This window comes from Mustelus asterias, chromosome 15 (genome assembly GCF_964213995.1).
Source record: "Mustelus asterias chromosome 15, sMusAst1.hap1.1, whole genome shotgun sequence".
NCBI lineage: Eukaryota > Metazoa > Chordata > Chondrichthyes > Carcharhiniformes > Triakidae > Mustelus > Mustelus asterias.
Window position 1 is genome coordinate 98,433,852 of NC_135815.1, and position 22,704 is coordinate 98,456,555.

The window sequence follows — 22,704 nt, forward strand, 5'->3', positions numbered from 1 at the left end:
CTATCAGGATGCTATGAAATTCGATGAGAAGCTGTCTTCTGACAGTGTGGCGACTTTTTAATGAACTGAAGTTTGGAAGTTTGTTCAATTTTCGAAACCAAAGCCTTTTCGTTAAATTTCCACCCTGACTTCCACGATAAGAGGCTGCTTTTCATTGTTCCTTGTATTCTCTTGCCACTTGAACATCCTTTAATTGGAGCTGGTCTTTCAATGGTGTTCAATTCCAGATCATGGAAATCTTAAGAAGCAGTCTTGCAACTCACTGACTTTAATTATCTTTTTGCAATTTGACTGATTTTTTTTTCAACTTGTTAATCTGGCAGAGATCTAATGCAAGACTCAAGGTAGCCCACACATACCAATTAAAGGTTCGTTTTCTCCTGAATTCTTCCAGAGATTGTCAGTCATTATGTGCTTTGTTGATTCTTGGAGTGCATCAATGATTGCAATGGGCAGCATGAAAGTGGTTTTAATCACGGCTTGTCAACTCCACTGAATTCTAATAAGTCTAATTGCACAGCGCCATTTCATCATCGAGGCATCACTCCAGTCTTTTTCTATGTCCTGATTACACACACACACACACACTCGCACACACACTCGCACACACACTCGCACACACACTCGCACACACACTCGCACACACACATGCACTCACACTCATACACGCACTCTCTCACACACACACACACTCATACACTCGCTCACACACACTCACACATGCACACATACACACGCACACACACACACATATATATATAAAAATCTTTTTGCACAAATTGTTCTCATTTCTGAACTTTGAACCCACTTCAAACCCACTGGGGTGGCACGGTGGCACAGTGGTTAGCACTGCTGCCTCACAACGCCAGGGACCCGGGTTCGATTCCCGGCTTAGGGTCATTATCTGTGTGGAGTTTGCACGTTCTCCCCGTGTCTGCGTGGGTTTCCTCCGGGTGCTCTGGTTTCCTCCCACAGTCCAAAGTTGGGTAGGTTAGGTGGATTGGCCATGACAAATTTCCCCTTAGTGCCCCAAGATATGTAGGTTAGGGAGATTGGCCTAGCTAGGGTAAATGGATAGGGCCTGGGTGGGATTGTGGTTGGTGCAGACTCGATGGGCCGAATGGCCTCCTTCTACACTGTAGGGATTCTATGATCTATGAACAACCAAGAGCCTGGTCTCTAAGATTCAGGGATTTATCAGCGTATTCACCCAACCCTTGTGTTGATCTGGACTTGCCAGACGTGGCAAGTTTCACCAGTTAACTGGGCTGCGTGGGAAAAAGTTAGGGTTGCGAAGAGTGTATCATCTGTATAGATTGTCCAGAGCTTGTCTCTCATAGGATGTGGAAGCAAATCATAGAATCCCTACAGTGCAGAAGGAGGCCATCTGGCCCCTTCGAATCTGCACCACAGATCATCCCACCCTATCCCCATAACCCCACATGTCGACTCTGCTAATCCTCCTAACCTACACATCTTGTGACACTTGGGGGCAATTTAGCATGGCCAATCCACCTAACCCGCACATCTTTGGACTGTGGGAGGAAACCGGAGCACCCGGAGGAAACCCACGCAGACACGGGGAGAATGTGCAAACTCCACACAATCAACCAAAGCCAGAATTGAACTCGGGTCCCTGGCGCTGTGAGGCAGCAGTGCTAACCACTGTGCCACTCTGCCACCCCTTCACCATATTCTGTCCTTCGAGATGTGACATTTCATCCAAAATGCTAAATTCAGCCCCAAATTGACGCACGTGACATAGTTACTAACGTCACTTTCTTTTTTTCAAACCTCTTCTTGGCCTCACCCCTCTCTTTTGCTTTACCTCCTCCAACCCTACTTCCCCCCCCCGATTGTCATTACACCACTTGTGTGTCTCAGCTACCTGAGCCCTAAGCTCTGCCAAAATCCTCCTGAAATCCCTCTGCCTCTTTACCTCTCTCTGCTCCTTTAAGACGCTATTCAGGGCCAAAATTCTTTGACAAGGCTTTTGGTCACCCGTCCTAACCTGGTAGATCAGGGTTGTGAATCTGTGGAATTCGCTACCCCAAAGTGCGGTGGATGCTGGGACAGTGAGTAAGTTTAAGGAGGAGTTAGACAGATTTTTAATTAGGAATGGGTTGAAAGGTTATGGGGCAAAGGCAGGAAAATGGGGATGAGGAGCGTATCAGCCATGATCGAATGGCGGAGCAGACTCGATGGGCCGAATGGCCTAATTCCACTCCTATATCTTAAGAACTTATGAACTCATCAGTGGAATTTGTCACATAGAGTACCTTGAATGAAGATGAAATATAAGCTGGTGTTGTCATTGAATGCTAGGGAAGCTCATTTCTATAACATCCCATTTATTTTCTCTAGAGTAAGAAGAAAATTCACTGGTGCTGTTAGTGAGCTGAAAATAATTTGGGTCAGAGTAGAATGGGCGACAAGCTGGAACTCAGTGAATCAAATTGGCTTTGTTTGGATTTCTGCCAGTTGGCAATGAACCATGCCACGTTCTTCTGCAAAGATATATCTACATTTAAGTCTATCAAGATTGAGGTGGATCTGATTGCGATAACCTTGGTATTTTCCCAAGTGTGGCCTACAGGCCTGCTAAAAGATGGCTTAAAAATGGTGGACAATGATTCTATCACATTTTTTTAGCATTTCAAGTTTCGTTTATTTGATTTATTATTGTCACACGTAGGCTTACATTAACACTGCAATGAAGTTACTGTGAAAACAAAAACAGAAAATGTTGGAAAATCTCAGCAAGCCTTACTGTGGGGAGAGAATAGAGCCAACGTTTCGAGTCTGGATGACCTTTTGTACTTCAGTATCTTACTTGTGTCGTCACTGTTGTAATTAGCAAATGCAGCAGCTAATTTTGCCTTCAGCAACCTCTCACAAGTAGAAGTATGATAATGATCTGATCATCTGATGGTATATGAGGGATAAATACTGGCCTCGACATCGGGGATACCTCCCCTGCTTTTCCATGAGAGAGTGTTAAGGGATCTTTCTGAGAGACAGTATCTCTGACAGTGCAGCATTCCCAGTGGACTGCACTGGAGTGTTTTTTTAATTCATTTGTGGGCATCACTGGCTGGCCATAATTTATTGCCCATCCCTAATTGCCCGAAGGGCAGTTGAGAGTCAACCACATTGCTGTGGCTCTGGAGTCACATGTAGGCCAGACCGGGTAAGGACAGCAGATTTCCTTCCCTAAAGGACATTAGTGAAACAGATGGGTTTTTCCAACAATCGGCAATGGTTTCATGGCTGTGGTAAACCACTGTTAGCCCTGCTTTTAAAAAAGAGTCCGGCGGGGATGAGGTGGGTGGAATGATATTTACAGAATTACAAATTCAGTCTCACTGGGGGCTTGAGCTGCCGCTGCGACCGCCGTAGTGCCGGTTGTGGTGTCGGTTCAGGTGGCCGCGGTGTTGTTTCAGGCGCCAGGCCATAGTCGCTCGAGTCGTCTGTCGTGCCTTCCGATTGTCGGGTGCGTGGTGGCGGCTCCTGGGGCTCAGGCGTGCTGTATACGGGGGCTAGGGGAGCGGGCTGTGGCCCTGGTGCTGTATGGACAACATTGGGGGTGTGGGGTTGTGGGTTGTCGTGGTCCCTGGGGCACCTGCGGGTGCCAGGTCTCGAATGGAGACCGTGTCCTCCCGCCTGTCGTAGTACGCCACATAGGCGTATTGGGGGTTGGCGTGGAGGAGCTGGACCCTTTCGACCAGAGGGTCCGACTTATGGGTCCTCACGTGCTTCTGGAGCAGGACAGGGCCTGGGGACGTCAGCCACGACGGTAGTGAGGTCCCCAAGGAGGACTTCCTGGGGAAAACAAACATTCTTTCGTGAGGGGTAGCATTGGTAGCTGTGCAAAGAAGTGATCTAATCGAGTGTAGTGCATCAGGGAGGACCTCTTGCCAGCGGGTGACTGGAAGACCTTTAGACCTCAGAGCTAGTAAAACGGCCTTCCAGACTGTCACGTTCTCCCTCTCTACCTGTCCGTTCTCCCTGGGGTTGTAGCTGGTGGTCCTACTCAAGGCTATGCCTTTGGAGAGCAGGTACTGTCACAGCTCATCACTCATAAAGGAGGATCCCCGGTCGCTATGGATATAGCTAGGGAAACTGAACAGGGTGAAGAGGCTGTGCAGGGCCCTGACAACCATGGCCGAGGTCATATCCGGGCAGGGAATAGCGAAGGGGAAACGTGAATATTCGTCAAAGACGTTGAGGAAGTATATGTTGCGGTCAGAAGAGGGGAGGGGGCCCTTGAAGTCGACGCTGAGGCGTTCGAAAGGGCGGGTGGCCTTTATGAGGTGTGCTCTGTCTGGCCGATAGAAGTGCGGCTTGCACTCTGCGCAGACCTGGCAGTGTCTGGTTATAGACCTGACTTCCTCAATGGAGTAGGGCAGGTTACGGGCTTTAATGAAGTGAAAAAACCTGGTGACCCCCGGGTGGCAGAGGTCGTTGTGGAGAGTCTGCAATTGGTCTATTTGTGCGCTGGCACATATTCCCCGGGACAGGGCGTCTGGGGGCTCATTGAGCTTCCCGGGCCGGTATAAGATGACGTAATTGTAGGTGGAAAGCTCGATTCTCCACCTCAATATTTTATCATTTTTGATTTTGCCCCGCTGCGTGTTATTAAACTGACCGTTGGTCCGTGAGTAGGGTGAATCGTTTACCAGCTAAGTAGTGGCGCCAGTGCCGTACAGCTTCCATTATGGCTTGGGCCTCCTTTTCAACAGAGGAGTGTCGAATTTCAGGGCCTTGGAGGGTTTGTGAGAAGAAGGCCATGGGTCTGCCCGCCTGGTTAAGGGTGGCGGCTAGGGCGAAGTCAGACGCATCGCTCTCCACCTGGAACGGGATGGATTCGTCTACAGCGTGCATCGTGGCCTTCACGATGTCTGTTTTGATGCGGGCCTCTGCCCTCAAGGAAAAGAGGTGGATTTGATGAGCGAACGGGCTTTATCCGCATAATTGGGGACCCACTGGGCGTAATACGAGTAGAAGCCCAGGCATCTCCTCAGTGCTTTGAGGCTGGTGGGGAGGGGAAGTTCCAGGAGGGGACGCATGCGGTCGGGATCGGGACCGATGACCCCGTTTTCCACAACACAACCAAGGATGGCGAGGCGGCGTGTGCGGAATACGCACTTCTCCTTATTATAGGTCAGATTTAGGAGTGTGGCGGTGTGGAGGAATTTGTGGAGGTTGGCGTCGTGGTCCTGCTGATCATGGCCGCAGATGGTGAGGTTATCCAGGTACGGGAAGGTGGCCCGCAGCCCGTTCTGGTCTACCATTCGGTCCATCTCATGCTGGAAAACCGAGACCCCGTTGGTGACGCCGAAGGGGACCCGAAGAAAGTGATAGAGGCGGCCATCTGCCTCGAAGGCAGTATATTAGCGGTCTTCTGGGCGGATAGGGAGCTGGTGGTATGCAGACTTTAAGTCGATGGTGGGGAACACCCGATATTGCGCAATCTGATTAACCATGTCAGATATGCGGGGAAGTGGGTACGCGTCCAGCTGCGTGTAGCGGTTAATGGTCTGACTGTAGTCAATGACCATGCGATGTTTCTCCCCAGTCTTAACAACTACTACTTGGGCTCTCCAGGGGCTGGTACTGGCCTTGATGATCCCCTCCCCTAGGAGCCGTTGTACTTCGGACCTGATAAAAGCCCTGTCTCCAGCACTGTACCATCTGCTCTTGGTGACAATGGGCTTGCAATCGGGGGGTGAGATTTTCAAACAGTGAGGGGGGGGCAACTTTAAGGGTCGAGAGATTGCCCCCCGATTGCAGGTGGTGCGCGGTGGGCAATCTAAGAACTGGTGATTGCAATCAGAGAGCGGGGAAAAAGGCCCATTGTACTCCATGGTGACACTCTTAAGGTGACACAGGAAATCTAGCCCCAGGAGTACGGCAGCGCAGAGTTGTGGCAGCACGAGGAGCCTGAAATTTTTGTACACTGTGCGCCGTACAGTCAGGGTCGCCACGCAGTACCCGAGGACATCCACCGAGTGGGACTTTGAAGCCATGGAGATAGTTTGCTTCACTGGCAGTACTGAAAGGGCGTAGCGACTCACTGTGTTAAGCTCTCCGTACTCCCACAGACAAATAAACAGTTTGTAGTGCGACCGTTTACCTCGATATCCATCATGGACCTGGCGAGTTGGTGAGGCCTGGATTGGTCCAGCGTAACCGAAGCCACCATTCGATTTTGCGACGCGGCTGACGGCATCCAAGATAGCGGCCCGCACGGCTCACACGCGGCTGAAGGCGTCCAAGATGGCGACCCGCATGGCTCACACGCGGCTACCAGCGCCCAAGATGGCGGCCCCCGCGGATCGCACGCGGTGCTACTGGGCTTGGAGATCGACTACCTTCGCGTACCTTCGCGTAATGGTCCTTCTTTCCACACCCGGAGCAGATCGCATCCTTTGCTGGGCAGCGTTGTCGGGGGTGCTTCCCCAGGCCGCAGAAATAACACTTCGGGCCTCCAGAGACTGCCGCAGCGGTCGGGTCATTGTTGGGACATGGCGTGGCGTAGGCCTGCGGCCCTTCCGAGTACAGAGGTGGCAGAGACTGCGGCGTCCACGATGCGCCCCCGTCGTCGGGGGTGTAGGCCTCAAGATTACGGAAGGCCACCTCTAACGAGTCGGCAAGCGCCATAGTCTTTTGTAGGTCCAGCCCACCCTGTTCCAGCAGTCGTTGTCGGATATAGTTTGACCTGATACCCGTGACATAGGCATCTCTGATTAAGTCCTCAGTGTTTTGGGCGGCTGTTACGGCCTTGCAGTTGCAGGCCCTACCAAGTTTGCTCCCATCTTTGAGTTGAGATGGCGTTGTCCACTTGAGGAAGCGAGTGGAAGTCAATATTACCTGACTCACTCGATTGCTACTTGAACTTGTGTGAAATAAAACCCACTCTGTGCTCCTGAAATCGTGATGTTGGTTCATCACAAGCGAGGGGGTAGCGGCGATTAAAGGTTTAAGTGAAGCGCAGCAGGTAAAAGGAATTGAGGCGTTGAGGCTAATGGTCATCTTGGAGACGAGGGGGAATTGGAGCTTGCTTGCAGGAGTTATCTAAAATACAAAAGTCCGTGTAATCATGGAGACGGATGATGGAAAGGATCCAAGATGTCAGAGGAATCTTATCAAACACTTCTTGAAGTCCCACACAGACAATCAAACCACTTTAATGTACAAAAAAAACAAATTAACCGCAAGAGTTGAAGGACAACTAGGCAATTGGAGTTGTGCCATTCCATCTCATTACTTTTTAACACTCATCATTTGAAGAGACCATAACCAATTAACAGTTTTGGATCCCTGGCTGTTTATAAATTTACAATCAAGATTATTACTGGGTCTTATGAAAACATGCTCTGCAATGAAGTCTATTCTCTACTTATCTTCTGTACCTTCGCAGCATGATTGTTGAATAAGGAATAGATTTAAAACCATCAAACCCATTGCAGCATCATTAATGCACTCTCCTTGAAACAGGCCTTCAGATTTAAAATTATCTTTTTATTTCTGCTCATCTTGTAGTGCTTCAAATAGAATTTTTTTAAAAATCTATTGGTTAGAAAACTTGAGTGATGGGGTCAGAATATTAGATTCCTCTTCAAGCTACCAGGGTGGATGTATCATAGAATCATAAAATCCCTACAGTGCAGAAGTTTAAAGCTTGAAGGAGGAGGTCATTCAGGCCATCGAGTCTGCACCAACTCTCTGACAGAGTATCTTACCCAAGCCCTCTCCTCCACCCTATCCCCGTAACGCCACACGTTTACCATGGCCAATCCACCTAACCTACACATCTTTGGACACTAAGGGGCAATTTAGCATGGCTAATCCACCTAACCCGCATGTCTTTGGACACGAAGGGACAATTTAGTTTGATTTGATTTTGATTTGATTTGATTTATTATTGTCACATGTATACAGTGAAAGTATTGTTTCTTACACGCTATACAGACAAAGCATACCAAAGCCAATCCACCTAACCTGCACATCTTTGGACACTAAGAGGCAATTTAGCATGGCCAACCAACCTAACCCGCACATCTTTGGACCGTAGGAGGAAATCGGAGCATCCGGAGGAAACCCATGCAGACACGGGGAGAATGTGCAAACTCCACACAGATAGTGACCTAAGGCCGGAATTGAACCCGGGTCCCTGGCGCTGTGATGCAGCAGGGCTAACCATTGTGCCACCATGCTGTAGTTTTGGCATCCAAACCCATCTCTTGAGGGAGGCAACCAACACAAATAAACATCCAAGAATTATGTCCTTATCCCAAAGCAACACCGATACAGCCCCTGTTTTTAACTGTATTCAGCTTTTATCTGCGTGATTAGAAACTGATTATCATCTGCAATATATTTAATAGAAGTTGTAGAATTACTACTCCATGCTTATTGGTTGGCTAGTAATTAAATAAAGTACAATAGATCAAATATTCTGAAAATGTATCAATATATTCACCAAATCTGGAGAGTGGCATGCAAAGTGGGAATGAAATTATTGCATTATTTTTTTTATTTTCTTTTGGAACTACACTGAAATTGCTCACAGTAATGCTGCGGGTGTGGAAAGTCTGTAATATCCCCTGTTTATTTGTCCCTTCATCACAATAGCACTGTGGTTAGCACTGCTACCTCACAGTGCCAGGGGCCTGGGTTCCGATTCCTGGCTTGGGTGACTGTCTCTGTGGAGTCTGCACATTCTCCCCATGTCTGCATGGGTTTCCTCTGGATGCTCCAGTTTCCTCCCACAATCCAAAAGACGTGCTGGTTAGGTGCATTGGCCGTGCTAAATTCTCCCTCAGTGTATCTAAACAGGCGCCGGAGTGTGGCGACTTGGGGATTTTCACAGTAATTTCATTGCGGCGTTAATGTAAGCCTACTTGTGACTGGTAAATAAAATGTGTTTTGGGGCTATGACTGAACGTTCAGAGGCCATGGCTGCTTTCTCAGACAGAGGGAGAAGATCCAGTGCCACTATTCTGAGGAAGAGCTGGAGATGTTCTTCATAGTTTCCTGAGACCAATCGTCATCCCTCGATCGGCATCACTAAGAAAGTCTTACTATGAAGTCTTATTGTGCCCACCCCAGTCCAACGCCAGCACCTCCACATCATGACCAGAAAAGTAGGTTATTCTATCATTTTGGCCGGAATTCTACCAAGGCTTGCAGAACGGCATTCTCCGTTAGCCTCGGGCGGGATCTTATAAGCCTCTGGCAGGCGAGGTAGTACAATTCCGGCATATATTGCCGTTTGTGGGAGTTGATTGTGTGACAATTGGCTGCCATGTTTTTTAATATTACGACAGTGATTGCAACTTCAAAAATACTTCATTTGTTCTCAAGAACATTGGGACATCCTCAGTCATGAAAGGTGCTTTCCAATTGGTGCTTTTAGGTATGAGCAGAGGTTGCAGAAGCTCGGATTGTTTTCACTGGAAAGCTGGAGGCTGAAGGGTGACCTGATAAGAGGTCTACAAAATTAGGAGAGGCGTAGACATGGTGGATAGTCAGAGGCTTTTTCCCAGGGTGGAAAGGGCAACTACAAGAGGACACATGTTCAACATGAGAGGGGGGAAGTTTAGGGGAGATGTGTGGGGAAAGTTTTTCACACAGAGGGCGGTGGATGCCTTGAATGTGCTGCCAGTGGAGCTGGTGGAAGCAGGCATGTTAGCAACGCGCAAGGCGTATCTTGATAGACGCATGAACAGGAGGCGAGAAGAGAGATGGTAACCGTGTATGGGCAATAAGCAGTGGGTCTAAATAAGGATTAGGAATCGTCACAGGCTTGGTGGGCTGAAGGGCCTGTTCCTGTGCTGTATTGTTCTTTCTTTGTTCTTTGAAACTCTAGACTTTGTTCTTGCGCTTTTTCGCGTAGGGGTGAAATCAGACTTAAAATTTGAAGACATTGGGCAGGATTTTCCGGCCATGAGCGCCCCAAGACCGAGAATTCCTGTCCGAGGTCAACAGATCTTTCTACGGTCCGCCAAATTTTCTGTCCCACCCGTTGCAATTCCTGCACCGGACGAGATCGGAACATTTACCTCATTGTCTCTGTGTTTCACAATTCATAAAACAGAATTTGACGGTGACATGGTGGCGTCTGGATCAGTGTTCCAGAGGTGGTTCAAATTCCACCACAGCAACTCAAAAAAATAATTTAATCAATAAATCTGGATTAAAATGCTGGTCACATTTATAATAATGGGAAAAGACTAGATTGTCGTATAAACCCCTCGGCTTTACTTCAGGGGACCCTGCTGTCCTTACCCAGCCTGGCACATGTATAGACTCAAGACCCACAGTCACGTTGACTCCGCACTGCGTCTGATAGCATGACACTCAATTGTAGACTGATCACCAGCACATGGTGGCACAGTGGTTAGCACTGCTGCCTCACATCGCCAGAGACCTGGGTTCGATTCCTGGCTTGGGTCACTGTCTGTGCGGAGTCTGCACGTTCTCCCCGTGTCTGCGTTGATTTCCTCCGGGTGCTCCGGTTTCCTCCCACAGTCCGAAAGACGTGCTGGTTAGGTGTATCAGCCGTGCTAAATTCCCCCTCAGTGTACCCGAACAGGCGCCGGAGTGTGGCGACTGGGGGATTGTCACAGTAACTTCATTGCAGTGTTAATGTAAGCCTACTTGTGACACTAATAAATAAACTTAAAACTTAGCATGTTGGCTGTGAGAGGTTCATATCCCAAGAATTTTGAAAAAAAAAGGTCACAAAAACTGAATAAGGATTTGAGACCTGATTGTCTGCTGTTATTGGTGTTTGTGACTGACTGGCTGGTTGGTTCTTCCATGTCAACGCACGTTAAAAAATGTAAAATCTTGCGTTGACTTTCTTTACACAGATCAATACCATTGTTACTCTAGTGAACCATTTCATGATGTTCTCTGTCACTGCTGAATAAATACTTCGACTTTATCTTCTTTTGTGATGGTTTTTAAACGTTACTGGCAGACGTTTTTAAATTTTATTTTTGCTGAACATGTGGTCGTCATAATCCAGAATGGGGAAAGTGCACAAATACATGACGTCCATAAAGAGGCTGCACATTTCCACCGCTTGAGTGACTCCAATGCTTATACCTGATGGACAGTTTTAACTACCAAAGGTCATTTTGCACCAAGATCCTAATGACAAGTTATCAAATATTCGATAAAGACCACTTATTTGTGGTTTTCATAGACCAAACGACAATCATGGAATTCATTAAAACAACTTAAACTCTCAATAGTACCATAGAATCCCTACAGTGCAGAAGGAGGCCATTTGGCCCATCGAGTCTGCACCGACCACAATCCCACCCAGGCCCTATTCCCGTAACCTCACATATTTGCCCCGCTAATCCCCTTAACCTGCACATCTTGGGACACTAAGGGGCAATTTAGCATGGCCAATCAACCTGACCACATCTTTGGAGCGTGGGAAGAAACCCAAAGGAAATCCCTCAGACACGGGGAGAATGTGCAGACTCCACGCAATGACAGAATTGAACCCAGGTCCCTGGCGCTATGAGACAAAAGTGCTAACCACTGTGCCCCTCTTAAATGAACAATACCTGCCACTTGGCCTCAACTCCACATTCTCGCCTGCACCAACCCTTGCCAACTTTGACTCCCTCAGTGATCGTCACTATGTCAAACTCAGCCTTGGATGCATACAGTAAGGTACTGGTCTTCTCCTTTGCCAGTCTTCTCTGCTAGTTCTGATGCTGTTCTGTACCTGGTAAACCTACAATGTCAGTTCTGCCACTTCTTGACTCAATCCAGGCCTCGATCCACATAGTTGAAGCACTCTGATAAAGGTAGGATTTATTCTGTGTCTTTTACTGGTTAGTTGAAGATTCTCCCATTCTGTTCTTGTCGTGTAGTTGCTTCTCTTGCTTCTGCTTCCAGTCACTGGGCTCTTCACTTGTTGCTCCTTCTGTTCTGATTCCCCGCTGCCACCATGTGTTACCATCGCTGTGGTTTCTGGAATTGGGTTTTTTGTGGTTCTGGATTTGCAGATAAAGCTGGAGGCTAAATTGTTGATTAACATTAACTTTTATTTAACTTTATACTACGGCGCGTTGGCACAGTGGTTAGCACTGCTGCCTCACAGTGTGCCAGGGACCTGGCTTTGATTCCCATCTTGGGTCACTGTCTGTGTGGAGTTTGCACATTCTACCCGTGTCTGCGTGGGTTTCCTCCGGGTGCTCTGGCTTCCTCCCACAGTTGAAAGACGTGCTGGTTCGGGTGCATTTACCCGAACAGGTGTCGGAGTGTGGCGACTAGGGAAATTTCACAGTAACTTCATTGCAGTGTTAATGTAAGCCCACTTGTGACACTAATAAATAAATAAACCTTATATGAGGGGAAGGAGGGATCAGGATGAATTTGATGATCAAAATGAATGGCGGAGCAGGCTCGAAGGGCCAAATGGTCTGCTCCTGCTTCTATTTTTTATGTTTCTATGAAGGTGATATGGAGCTAGGGTGGGGAAATGCAGTTAAGAAGCAGGTCAATTTTGATCTTACTAATAGCGAACAGAACAAGTTCAAGGGGCTGAATGACCTCCATTTGTTCCTATGTCCTTCCCTTTGGTTATTTTCCTTGGTGCCCAATGGCAAGGTCTCTCAGGAGTGAAGTTATTTTTAAGTGTATTGATTAGTGTCACAAGTAGGCTTACATTAACACTGCAATGAAATTATTGTGAAAATCCCCTAGTTGCCACACTCTGGGCACCTGTTCGGGCACACTGAGGGAGAATTTAGCATGGGCAATCCACCTAACTAGGACGTCTTTCGGACTGTGGGAGGAAACCAGAGCACCCGGAGGAAACCCACGCAGACACGGGGAGAACATACAAACGCTACACAGACGGTAACCCAAGCAGGGAATTGAACCCGGGTCCCTGGCGTTGTGAGGCCGCAGTGCTAACCATTGTGGTGTCAAGAAAGACAAAAGTTTAGCGCACTCTTCCACAAATGGATTCTGGATGAGTTATTCATTTTAAATCTGAGATTGCTGGATGTTTAGGTGTTAATGGATACGGGACAAAGGGAGCTATATGGAATTAGTTTGCAGATCAGCCATGATTACAATGAATGGCGGAACAGGCTCGATGGGCTGAATGGCCTTCTCCTATATGTGCCTGATATGGTTGCACAACCATCGTTCTCCACAAATATATGATATATATAAGGCTTGAGCAGTGAGAACATTTAATGTGTAGGAACCAGCTCCTGCAAGAGTTAGTGTACATCAAGCAGAGAATTCATTAATACATCTGTTTTTGTTAATACAAATGACACTGTCAATACTCTAATCAAATTCTCTATTAAAGAGGCTAATGGAATGTATAAAGCTTGCCTGTCGAAAAACAGTAATACATTATTGCAAAACATCATTTCTTTTCGGCTGAAAGCTACTGGGCCCGAAATATTGAGGGAGAATAATGATGTGGTAATGTGATTAATGTATAAATCAGTGGGCAAACCCACGGGATCGAGAGAAATGCTGCGAGTTGCAAATTTCCAGCATTTGCTGGTTGATTTACACCTCTCCACCATTTCCAACATCCCGACTCCCATCCCAACCCGGATGGCCAGCCCCGATTGCCATCTTCCCTCCCTCTGCTGCCAATCCCAACGCAGAGTGGCAGTGGGGACCCCCCCCCACCCCCATCCATTGGCCCCCTATAGGCCCTGTACCCTCTGGCCCGCCCCCTTGGCACTGCCCTGATGCCCAGTGGGCAGTGCCAAGGTGCCCCAAGGCAGTGCCTGTTTGTTCCCTGGGCAGTGTCAGGGGTTCAGGCTGGCACTGCTAGGCTGGTAATGCCCAGGGGGCAACCCCCCCCCCTTACCCCCGACCTCCTGGGGGAGCCTCCATGGCCTTTGTCCCCTCCAGCAGGGTCGGCCACCCGTTAGTGGGGAGCAGGAGTAAACCCCGCTGGAGTGAACCACTCCTGGCAGAGTGGAGGTGGGGGCTGGGGAGTGTGGGAGACGCTACCAGGCCTGTAGACTTCATTCCTGGGCCCACTAATGAAATGTAAATTGAGGTTTAAATATTTAATTCAGCCCCACGCCGGTATCCGGCACGGAGCTAATGATGACTGCAAAACACATGGAGCCGGAGACGTGCAGAGGCCGTGGCGCCCAGCGGGGAGCCCACTAAACGGCCTCCACTGATGTCTCCCAGCCGGCTGCGCTAGGAGAATCGCCCCCGATACCTCTCCCTTAGCCTGACCGTTATTTTTAAGAGCTTGTTGGATTAGTACATTTATTGCCCATTAGGTTTGCCGCAGCAAGTTAACTCCTTCAATTAAGAGCATAAATTCCCTTTTTTATGACGTGATAATTGTTCTTGCAGTGCCTTTCTGATCTAAAGTAGGAGCAATTAAAAAATCTTCAATGTCATTCCTGCACATTGTTAGAGATTTTTAAAATGTTGAATTTTCCTTTCTCTCTCTGAGTCAAATATTCCCTCTTTATTTCTCTTTCTGTATCTGACTTCACCCTCGAATTCACCCCCCTTCTCAAACCATTTTTCTACTTTTCTTCTCAATCCTTAAATCTCATAGGTTAAGCGAGATCTTGCTAATCCAGCCATTCCCTAAAGATTCCTGTTGTCCTCACTGCAGTCAGTTCACACGCCCAGCAAGGTACATGACAAATTATTATTGGTACGGGGAGGCGATGGCCTAGTGGTATTATCGCTAGACTATTAATCCAGAAACTCAGCTAATGATCTGGGGACCCGGGTTCGAATCCCACCACGGCAGATGGTGAAATGTGAATTCAACAAAAAATATCTGGAATTAAGAATCTGCTGATGACCATGAAACCATTGTCGATTGTTGGAAAAACCCATCTGGTTTACTAGAACCATAGAAAATTACAGCTCAGAAACAGGCCTTTTGGCCCTTCTTGTCTGTGCCGAACCATTTTATGCCTAGTCCCACTGACCTGCACTTGGACCATATCCCTCCACACCCCTCTCATCCATGAACCCGTCCAAGTTTTTCTTAAATGTTAAAAGTGACTCCGCACTAATGCCCTTTAGGGAAGGAAATCTGTCGTCCTTACCTGGTCTGGCCGATGTGTGACTCCAGAGCCACGGCAATGTGGTTGACTCTCAACTGCCCTCTGAACAAGAGCAACTAGGGATGGGCAATAAATGCTGGCCAGCCAGCGATGCCCATGTCCCACGAATGAATAACAAAAAAGGAACACCATCATCTGCAAGTTCCCCTCCATGCCATACACTTCCCTGACTTGGAACTGTCTTGCTATTCCTTTGCTGTGGCAAGGTCAAAATCCTGGAGCTCCCTCCCTAACAGCACCTGGTGTGTGCACCTACGCCACACGGACTGCAGCCATTCAAGAAGGCAGCTCACTGCCACCTTCTCAAGGGCAATTAGGGATGGGCAATAAATGCTGGCCTAGCCAGGAATACCCACATCCTGTGAAGGAATTTAAAAATGTTGGATGTACTAATGTAATGATTAATTGGAAGAAAAATATTTTATTATTCCGTGTTTTACTTGTTGCCAAGCTTTTAGGTTCAAGAGGAATTGGATAATGGTTGGAAAGGGCCAAATGACCTCTTGCTCTGCTGGGGGGCCACATGACCTCTTGACCATGAGGGGCCAAATGACCTCTTGCTCTGCTGCGTGATCCTAACCGAAAATCTTTGTTCTTTTCTTGTTTTTAGATGTCATTCACACCGTGGGACCTGTAGCAAGAGGGAACTGCGATGAGCGTCTTAAACGTCAGCTGAGAAACTGCTACGAGACCTCCCTGAAGCTGTTGGAGACCCAAGGGCTGAAATCTATCGTAAGTGTTACACTGCGAGGAGTCCAGATTACCCTTGCACAGATCCGATGATGATTTCACATAAAGGACTTCTCTTCAGCTTTCTAAACCTAAAAATAAATGTAACATCAAAGGTCTTGAAAGAGCCACAATTTATAAGAAAATCAGGTCAGGAAACTTGGGATTCTCCAGCTCTCTACAGAAGTTAACTGTGACACTGATTTAGCATGTATCAAGTGATAATTATAGTTTTACATTATTCATGTTTCTTCCACTCTTTGGAAAGATTCGTCCTCTGATTCTGATATCAAGTCAAAGAGTTCTGGCTGCCTCCCTGCCTACACTTGGGGCGGCACGGTGGCAAAGTGCTGAGCACTGCTGCCACACAGCGCCAGGGACCCAGGTTCGATTCCCGCCCCTGGGTCACTGTCTGTGCGGAGTGTGCACGTTCTCCCCGTGTCTGCGCGGGTTTCCTCCGGGTGCTCCAGTTTCCTCCCACAGTCCAAAAATGTGCGGGTTGGGTGGATTGGCCATGCTGAATTGCCCCTTTAGTGTCAGGGGGACTAACTAGGGTAAATGTATGGGGTTATGGGGATAGGACCTGGGTGGGATTGTGGTCGGTGCGGACTCCATGGGCCAAATGGCCTCCTTCTGTACTGTAGGGATTCTATGATTCTATGATACACACACTGCATCTATCCCAAACATAGATTGTGTACAATTGATCTTCCATGTTATGTAAATGTACAGTGTCCACTTAGACGTGGAATGCAGCTTGAGTCAATACTGATTGCATGACACTGTCCAAGTGGTCTGGACAATCTCTATTAAGTTCCAGGCTGTATACCCGGAGCAACTAGCTCCATCTCACTGAGATTATACAGTATCTCCAGACCATTATATTTGTCCATTGAAATTGTACCATGTACCTCGGCCAGAATTTATTTCTTGTCTTTAGTTTATTGCACCGATCTCAACCAAATATAGGTGCATAACTGGAGCAGTTCTCTCTGATTCCAGAGGCCAGGACACTCAGGAACAAGAATTGTCCATTTAGTCCATCAAACATCTCAGTCAAGTTAGCACTTAAGGCTCCCACATCCAGTGGATATAAAACAAGTTCATGCATCCTTTCCTTGTAGCTCTCTCTTTTCATCCTGAGTATCGCCTTGAATTTTTATTCACCAAGGCAATACTCAGGGACGTAGGCGTTGCTGACTGGCCAGCATTTATTGCCCAATTCTATTTACCCTTGAACTGAGTGCTTGCTCAGCCATTTAAGAGGCCAGTTGAGAGTCAACCACATTGCTGTGGCTCTGGAGTCAAATGTAGGCCAGACCAGGTAAGGACGGCAGATTTCTTTCCCTAAAGGACAATAGTGAACCAGATGGGTTTTTCTGACAATCGGTAATGGTTTCACGGTCATCTTGATGATTCTTGATTCTATTTTTTATTGAATTCAAAATCCACCATCTGCAGTGGCGGGATTCGAACCTGGGGCTGTGTGGCTCCTTCCCAAATTGGGGAGCTCTGAACGGAATACAGTGCAGTAATTGAAATGTGATCCCACCATGCGGCATAATCATATCTTTATATTCTATACCTGATTTTATGAACTCCGATCGCATGTTATAGCCAGGAGAGACAGGTATCCGTGGAGAGAACATTTCCAATTCTGGGAGGACCTAAAACTAGGGACCCTAAATACAAGGTCACATTAAATCGATGAGAGTAAGGAGACATTTCGTCACACAGAGAATTGTTTGAATGTGGAACTCTCCACCACAGGAACTGGTTAAGGCAAATGGATTAAATATTTCCAAAAGAAACTACACATGAGCACGACAGAATAGGGGGAATAGAGAATAGAAAGATAGGCTGAACGCTGAGAGGAGGTTGGTTGAATTTGTTTTATTCTTTTTATTCATTTGTGGGACATGGGCATCGCTAGTTGCCCCTGAGAAGGTGGTGGTGAGCTGCCTTCTTGAATCGCTGCAGTCCATGTTCTGTGCATTGTCCTACAACGCCATAAGGGAGGGAATTCCAGGATTTTGACCCAGCGACTGTGATGGAACAGCGGTATACTTCCAAGTCAGGATGGTGAGTGGCTTGGAGGGGAGTTTGCAGCTGATTGAATGGGTGGAGACTTGTGTGGAATATAAGAACCAGCAGAGATTAGTTTTGATTCATTTGTTAATGGGATGTGGGCGTCACTGGCTTGGCCAGCTGTAGTAAGTCCTCGGAGGCAGAAGTCCTTTCACCAAAATCCCTTCATATACAAGTTTGACAGCAGCACACACTGTGTTTTCAGTTAGCAGTCTACACTCGGAGTCCCAGAGGAACTGACACGCCTGGCTAAATACAAAGCAAGAAGCTCCCTGATTGGCCCTTGATCAGGGAATTCGTATTCGATCAGGCCCACCTCAATTGCCTGATTCAAGTCATTAGACTGGCATTTATCGCCCATCTGTACTTGCACATGAGACGGTGCTGCCTTTTTGAACCATTGCGGTGCATGTGGTGGAGAAACTCGCACAGTACGGTTCGGGACAGAGTTCAAGTCCTTTGTTTACTCTCGTACCCTGTCTTCTGCTTCTTAATCAATCCATTTGTCCGCCTTTGCTGAATTCTAAACTGCTCCCAATCCTCAGGTCTGCTGTTTTCTTCTGGCCGTTTTGTAAAGGGAGGGTGGACGGTTGGGGAGGGTCACGGTGAAGGCGAAGGTTCACAGTGTAAAGTTGTTGAACTCAATGATGAATCCCGAAGGCTGTAATGTGCCTAATGGGAAGATGAAGTGTTGTTCCTCCAGTTTGCGTTGGGCATCACGGGAGCATTGCAGCCAACTGAGGCCGGACATGTTTTAGCCTAAAGTTTATTTATTAGTGTCACAAGTAGGCTTACGTTAACACTGCAATGAATGTACTGTGAAAATCCCCTAGTCGCCACAGTCCAGCGTCTGTTTGGGTACACAGAGGGAGAATTTAGCATGGATACTGCACCTAACCAGCACGTCTTTTGGACTGTGGGAGGAAACCAGAGCATCTGGAGGAAACCCACGCAGACACGGGGAGAACGTGCAGACTCCACACAGACAGGGACCCAAGCCAGGGATCGAACCCGGGTCCTTGGGGCTGTGACACAGCAGTGCTAATCACTGTGCCACCCTGTGGGCATGAGAGCAAGGTGTGTAATTGAAATGGCAAGTGACAGGAAGGTTGGGACTGTGTTTACGGACGCAGCAAAGGTGTTCCGCAAAGTGATTTCCAGACTCTGCAATATTTTGCTTTTTTTTGAGTGGACAAGGAGCTTGGCTAACTTCATTATAACCTCGACATTAATCTCCATCGATCAAACACAGCGATGTATTCTCCTTTAATTTTTTAGTTGGGCACAAGTTAGACAGCAGAGCTCCAAGTGCTGCTTACAGAAATGTTGGATTTTCTAAGCCACGCTCGATTTGCAAACCCCAACAGAGCGCGTTAAAGGTTAATGGAATCATGGCGATGCATTGCTCTGAGGGCCAGGGGGGTGTTACCGGGTGGCGAGTGGAAGTCACTTGATTTGAAAGCTGATTAAAAGGGATTTGTTCAAGAATGTTGAAGATTTATTTGAGCATTTCCCTCATCCCCCTTCCCGTCTCCCCACTTGGGAAAATTTTCATCTCGTGAACACTTGAATCGGTGGCAGGTCCTGTGAGATGTGAAGTTACGTGGTGCCATTCGCTGCAACGTTTTAAGCAGTGACTGTAAAATAGGATGAAAAGCATTCTGCAAATTCCTGACTGTGATTTGAGCTGATAATCTGCAAAGTCAACCTTAACAATATCTGCCAGAATAGCTGCCATGGGAGTTGAACCTGACACTCCTCAGTATAAAAAAAACAATTTTCCAGTTTACCGTCACTTACCCCCTTACCCCACCTCTTCTCTTCCAACACCAGTGAAGGGACCGAGATTTATTGAACACAATGTTTACAGTGATGTTAGCTGAGACCTTTGAAGTGGGTGCATCTTCAGAAACTGAAGGAACCTCTTGATAAATGCAAAGTCTTGCCATGTCAAGCCAGCTGGAAACTTAACAGGAATCATAGAATCCCAACAATGCAGAAGGAGGCCATTCGGCCCATCAGGCCTGCACCGACCACAATCCCACCCAGCCCCTATCCCCATAACCCCATGCATTTACTCTAGCTAGTCCCCTTGACACTAAGGGGCAATTTTGCATGGCCAATCCACCTAATCTGCACGTCTTTCGGACTGTCGGAGGAAACCGGAGCATCCGGAGGAAACCCACGTAGACACGGGGAGAATGTGCGGACTCCACACAGACAGTGATCCGAGCCGGGAATCGAACCTGGGTCCCTGGCGCTGTGAGGCAGCAGTGCTAACCACTGAGCCACCCATCAACAATCACTCAGCAATCTCCCTTCTCTTTCAAGCACCCTCACTCTCTCTCCTTGCTGATGGATGATGAAGCCATAAAGTGAGCTCTACCGCCAGTGGAGAACTCACTCTTCTATTCCCCAGCCTATTCCCCTAGCCTGCGTGCTCTCGGAGAGGTTACCTTACAGCACAAGTGACACTGTGGCTGATCAGAATTAAGTGGGCCACTCCATTAGGACAATTTGTCAACAAAAGCTTTCTGAGTCACAAGGCTTTCAGTTCAGGGCTTGGGGGGCGGGGGGGGGGGGGGGGGGGGGGGGGGAGAGGAGGGGAGACGTGAAAAGTAAAATAAATGCTGACAAATGACAATGATGACATGAAGGCGGCAAATATCAGAGCTGCGGCTTGTAAAGATCTATCAGAGTTGGTGTTGAACTCAAGAGCCCCCTTCACGTCAAGTTAATGAAAGAAAACAAGAGATTACCAAGCTCACGATAAGAAAGAAGACATTGCTGGAGGTGGCTTAAAATAACAACAGCCCTGCATCAGTTGCGGAGAGGCACAACTCGGCCACTCAATTAATATTTCATTTGATGGATTCCTTCCCTGTCCTCCCAGCCCCATTTCGTGGAAGATGGGGACATATATGGAACCAAGTCGTGCCTCATTCATCATCCGCTTCGCAAAGTGGTGCCTTGTGACACAGGCACGCATTAAGAGTTTTGAGTTGTCAGTGTCTGACTTATGGCTTCTCTGCACAAACACTTTTTGATCCCCGGAAAATTCTGCAGGTGGTATCGATGGTTCTTGGGAGTTCTGGTAACAATCTGCATTTGTGCTAAAGGCGAGGCGACAGAAAGGACATGAAGGTGTCGGTGGGCAAGAATGATTTGAGGCAATATATTGGGCACCGTTTCTTAATGAATATTTGTGGTGCTCCTGAAGGTTGTTTAAAAACATTGCATCATCATTTATTGCTCTTTATCACTGAACTGTGGACTGTTTGAATGTAAATTGTTAATAGTAAACGCAGTCTAGACCCCATTAGCACAATCAAAGGTTCCAGCAATTTATTGTTCAGCTCCAATTAACATTCATCTGAAAGTTAATTAGCACTTTTTACCAAATAAAATGCTTAATTAGGTTTACATTCTGGAACAGGAAGCAAATTGAATTTATATTCTAAATATCCTGGTTGCAGAGACCCGAAAATGAGTGAAGTCATCTTCCCTGGGTTGGGTTGGAACTGTTTCTGGTCTGTTGATTTGTTGTGGAAAGTTAGTGTGGTAAACCGCTGTTAAGCTTATTGCCTGTGTGTGTGTGTGTGTGTGTGTGACATGCCTGGACATGCCCCTGCCAGCCCTGCCTGAGACTCCTCCCCCCTGGTCCAGGTATAAAGGTGACTGCTCCCCACCCCCTGCCTCAGTCTCTGGACCAGTTCATCGGCATGGGTGTGCTCCAAGTCTTTTGCGAATAAAAGCTTATTTGTTCTAGCATACAAACTAGTCTTTGCTTGATTGATAGTGCATCAGTTAGCAAGCCCATGCTCGGAGTGCAAGTCTGTGAATCAGAACCCAGAAAATGTTGGAAAATCTCAGCAGCTCTAACAGCATCTGGAGGGGAGAGAATAGAGCCAACATTTCATAGAATCATAGAATCCCTACAGTGCAGAAGGAGGCCATTCGGCCCATCGAGTCTGCACCGACCAGAATCCCACCCAGGCCCTATTCCCATAACCCCACACATTTACCCAAGCTAGTCCCCTTGACACTAAGGGGCAATTTCAGATGGTCAATCTGCCTAACCCGCACATCTTTGGACTTTGAAGACTGTGAATGTTGGGTGAGGCCTTTTTATTTGAGCAGCTTCCAGACACTCACTTCCTTGTGGCCTCTTTGTATCCCCGATTTTCATTGTTGTTGGCAGCTTGGCCTTGCCATGGTTAGTAAGTTTGCAGATGACACCAAGATTGGTGGCATAGTAGACAGTGAAGACAGTTATCTCTGATTGCAACGGCATCTTGATCAATTGGGCCAGTGGACTGATGAATGGCAGATGGAGTTTAATTTAGATAAATGCATGGTGATGCATTTTGGTAGATTGAACCAGGGCAGGACTTACTCAGTTAATGGTAGGGCGCTGGGGAGAGTTACAGAACAAAGAGATCTAGGGGTACATGTTCATAGCTCCTTGAAAGTGGAGTCACAGGTGCACAGAGTGGTGAAGAAGGCATTCGGCATGCTTGGTTTCATTGGTCAGAACATTGAATACAGGAGTTGGGACGTCTTGTTGAAGTTGTACAAGACATCGGTAAGGCCACACTTGGAATACTGTGTACAGTTCTGGTCACCCAATTACAGAAAGGATATTATTAAACTGGAAAGAGTGCAGAAAAGATTTACTAGGATTCTACTGGGACTTGATGGTTTGAGTTATAAGGAGAAGCTGGATCGACTGGGACTTTTTTTCTCTGAAGCGTAGGAGGCTGAGGGGTGA

The 22,704-nt window shown here is 47.4% G+C and overlaps 1 protein-coding gene across 3 annotated transcripts in view; it reads left to right on the top strand.

The window, feature by feature from the left end:
- macrod2 (mono-ADP ribosylhydrolase 2) overlaps window positions 1-22,704 on the top strand; it is a 937,884-nt gene that overhangs the window by 588,919 nt on the left and 326,261 nt on the right. For all 3 annotated transcript variants that reach the window (XM_078230387.1, XM_078230388.1, XM_078230389.1), the window contains exon 7: window positions 15,727-15,848. In XM_078230387.1, coding sequence (XP_078086513.1) covers window positions 15,727-15,848 — 122 coding nt within the window. The remainder of the gene's footprint in view (window positions 1-15,726; window positions 15,849-22,704) is intronic.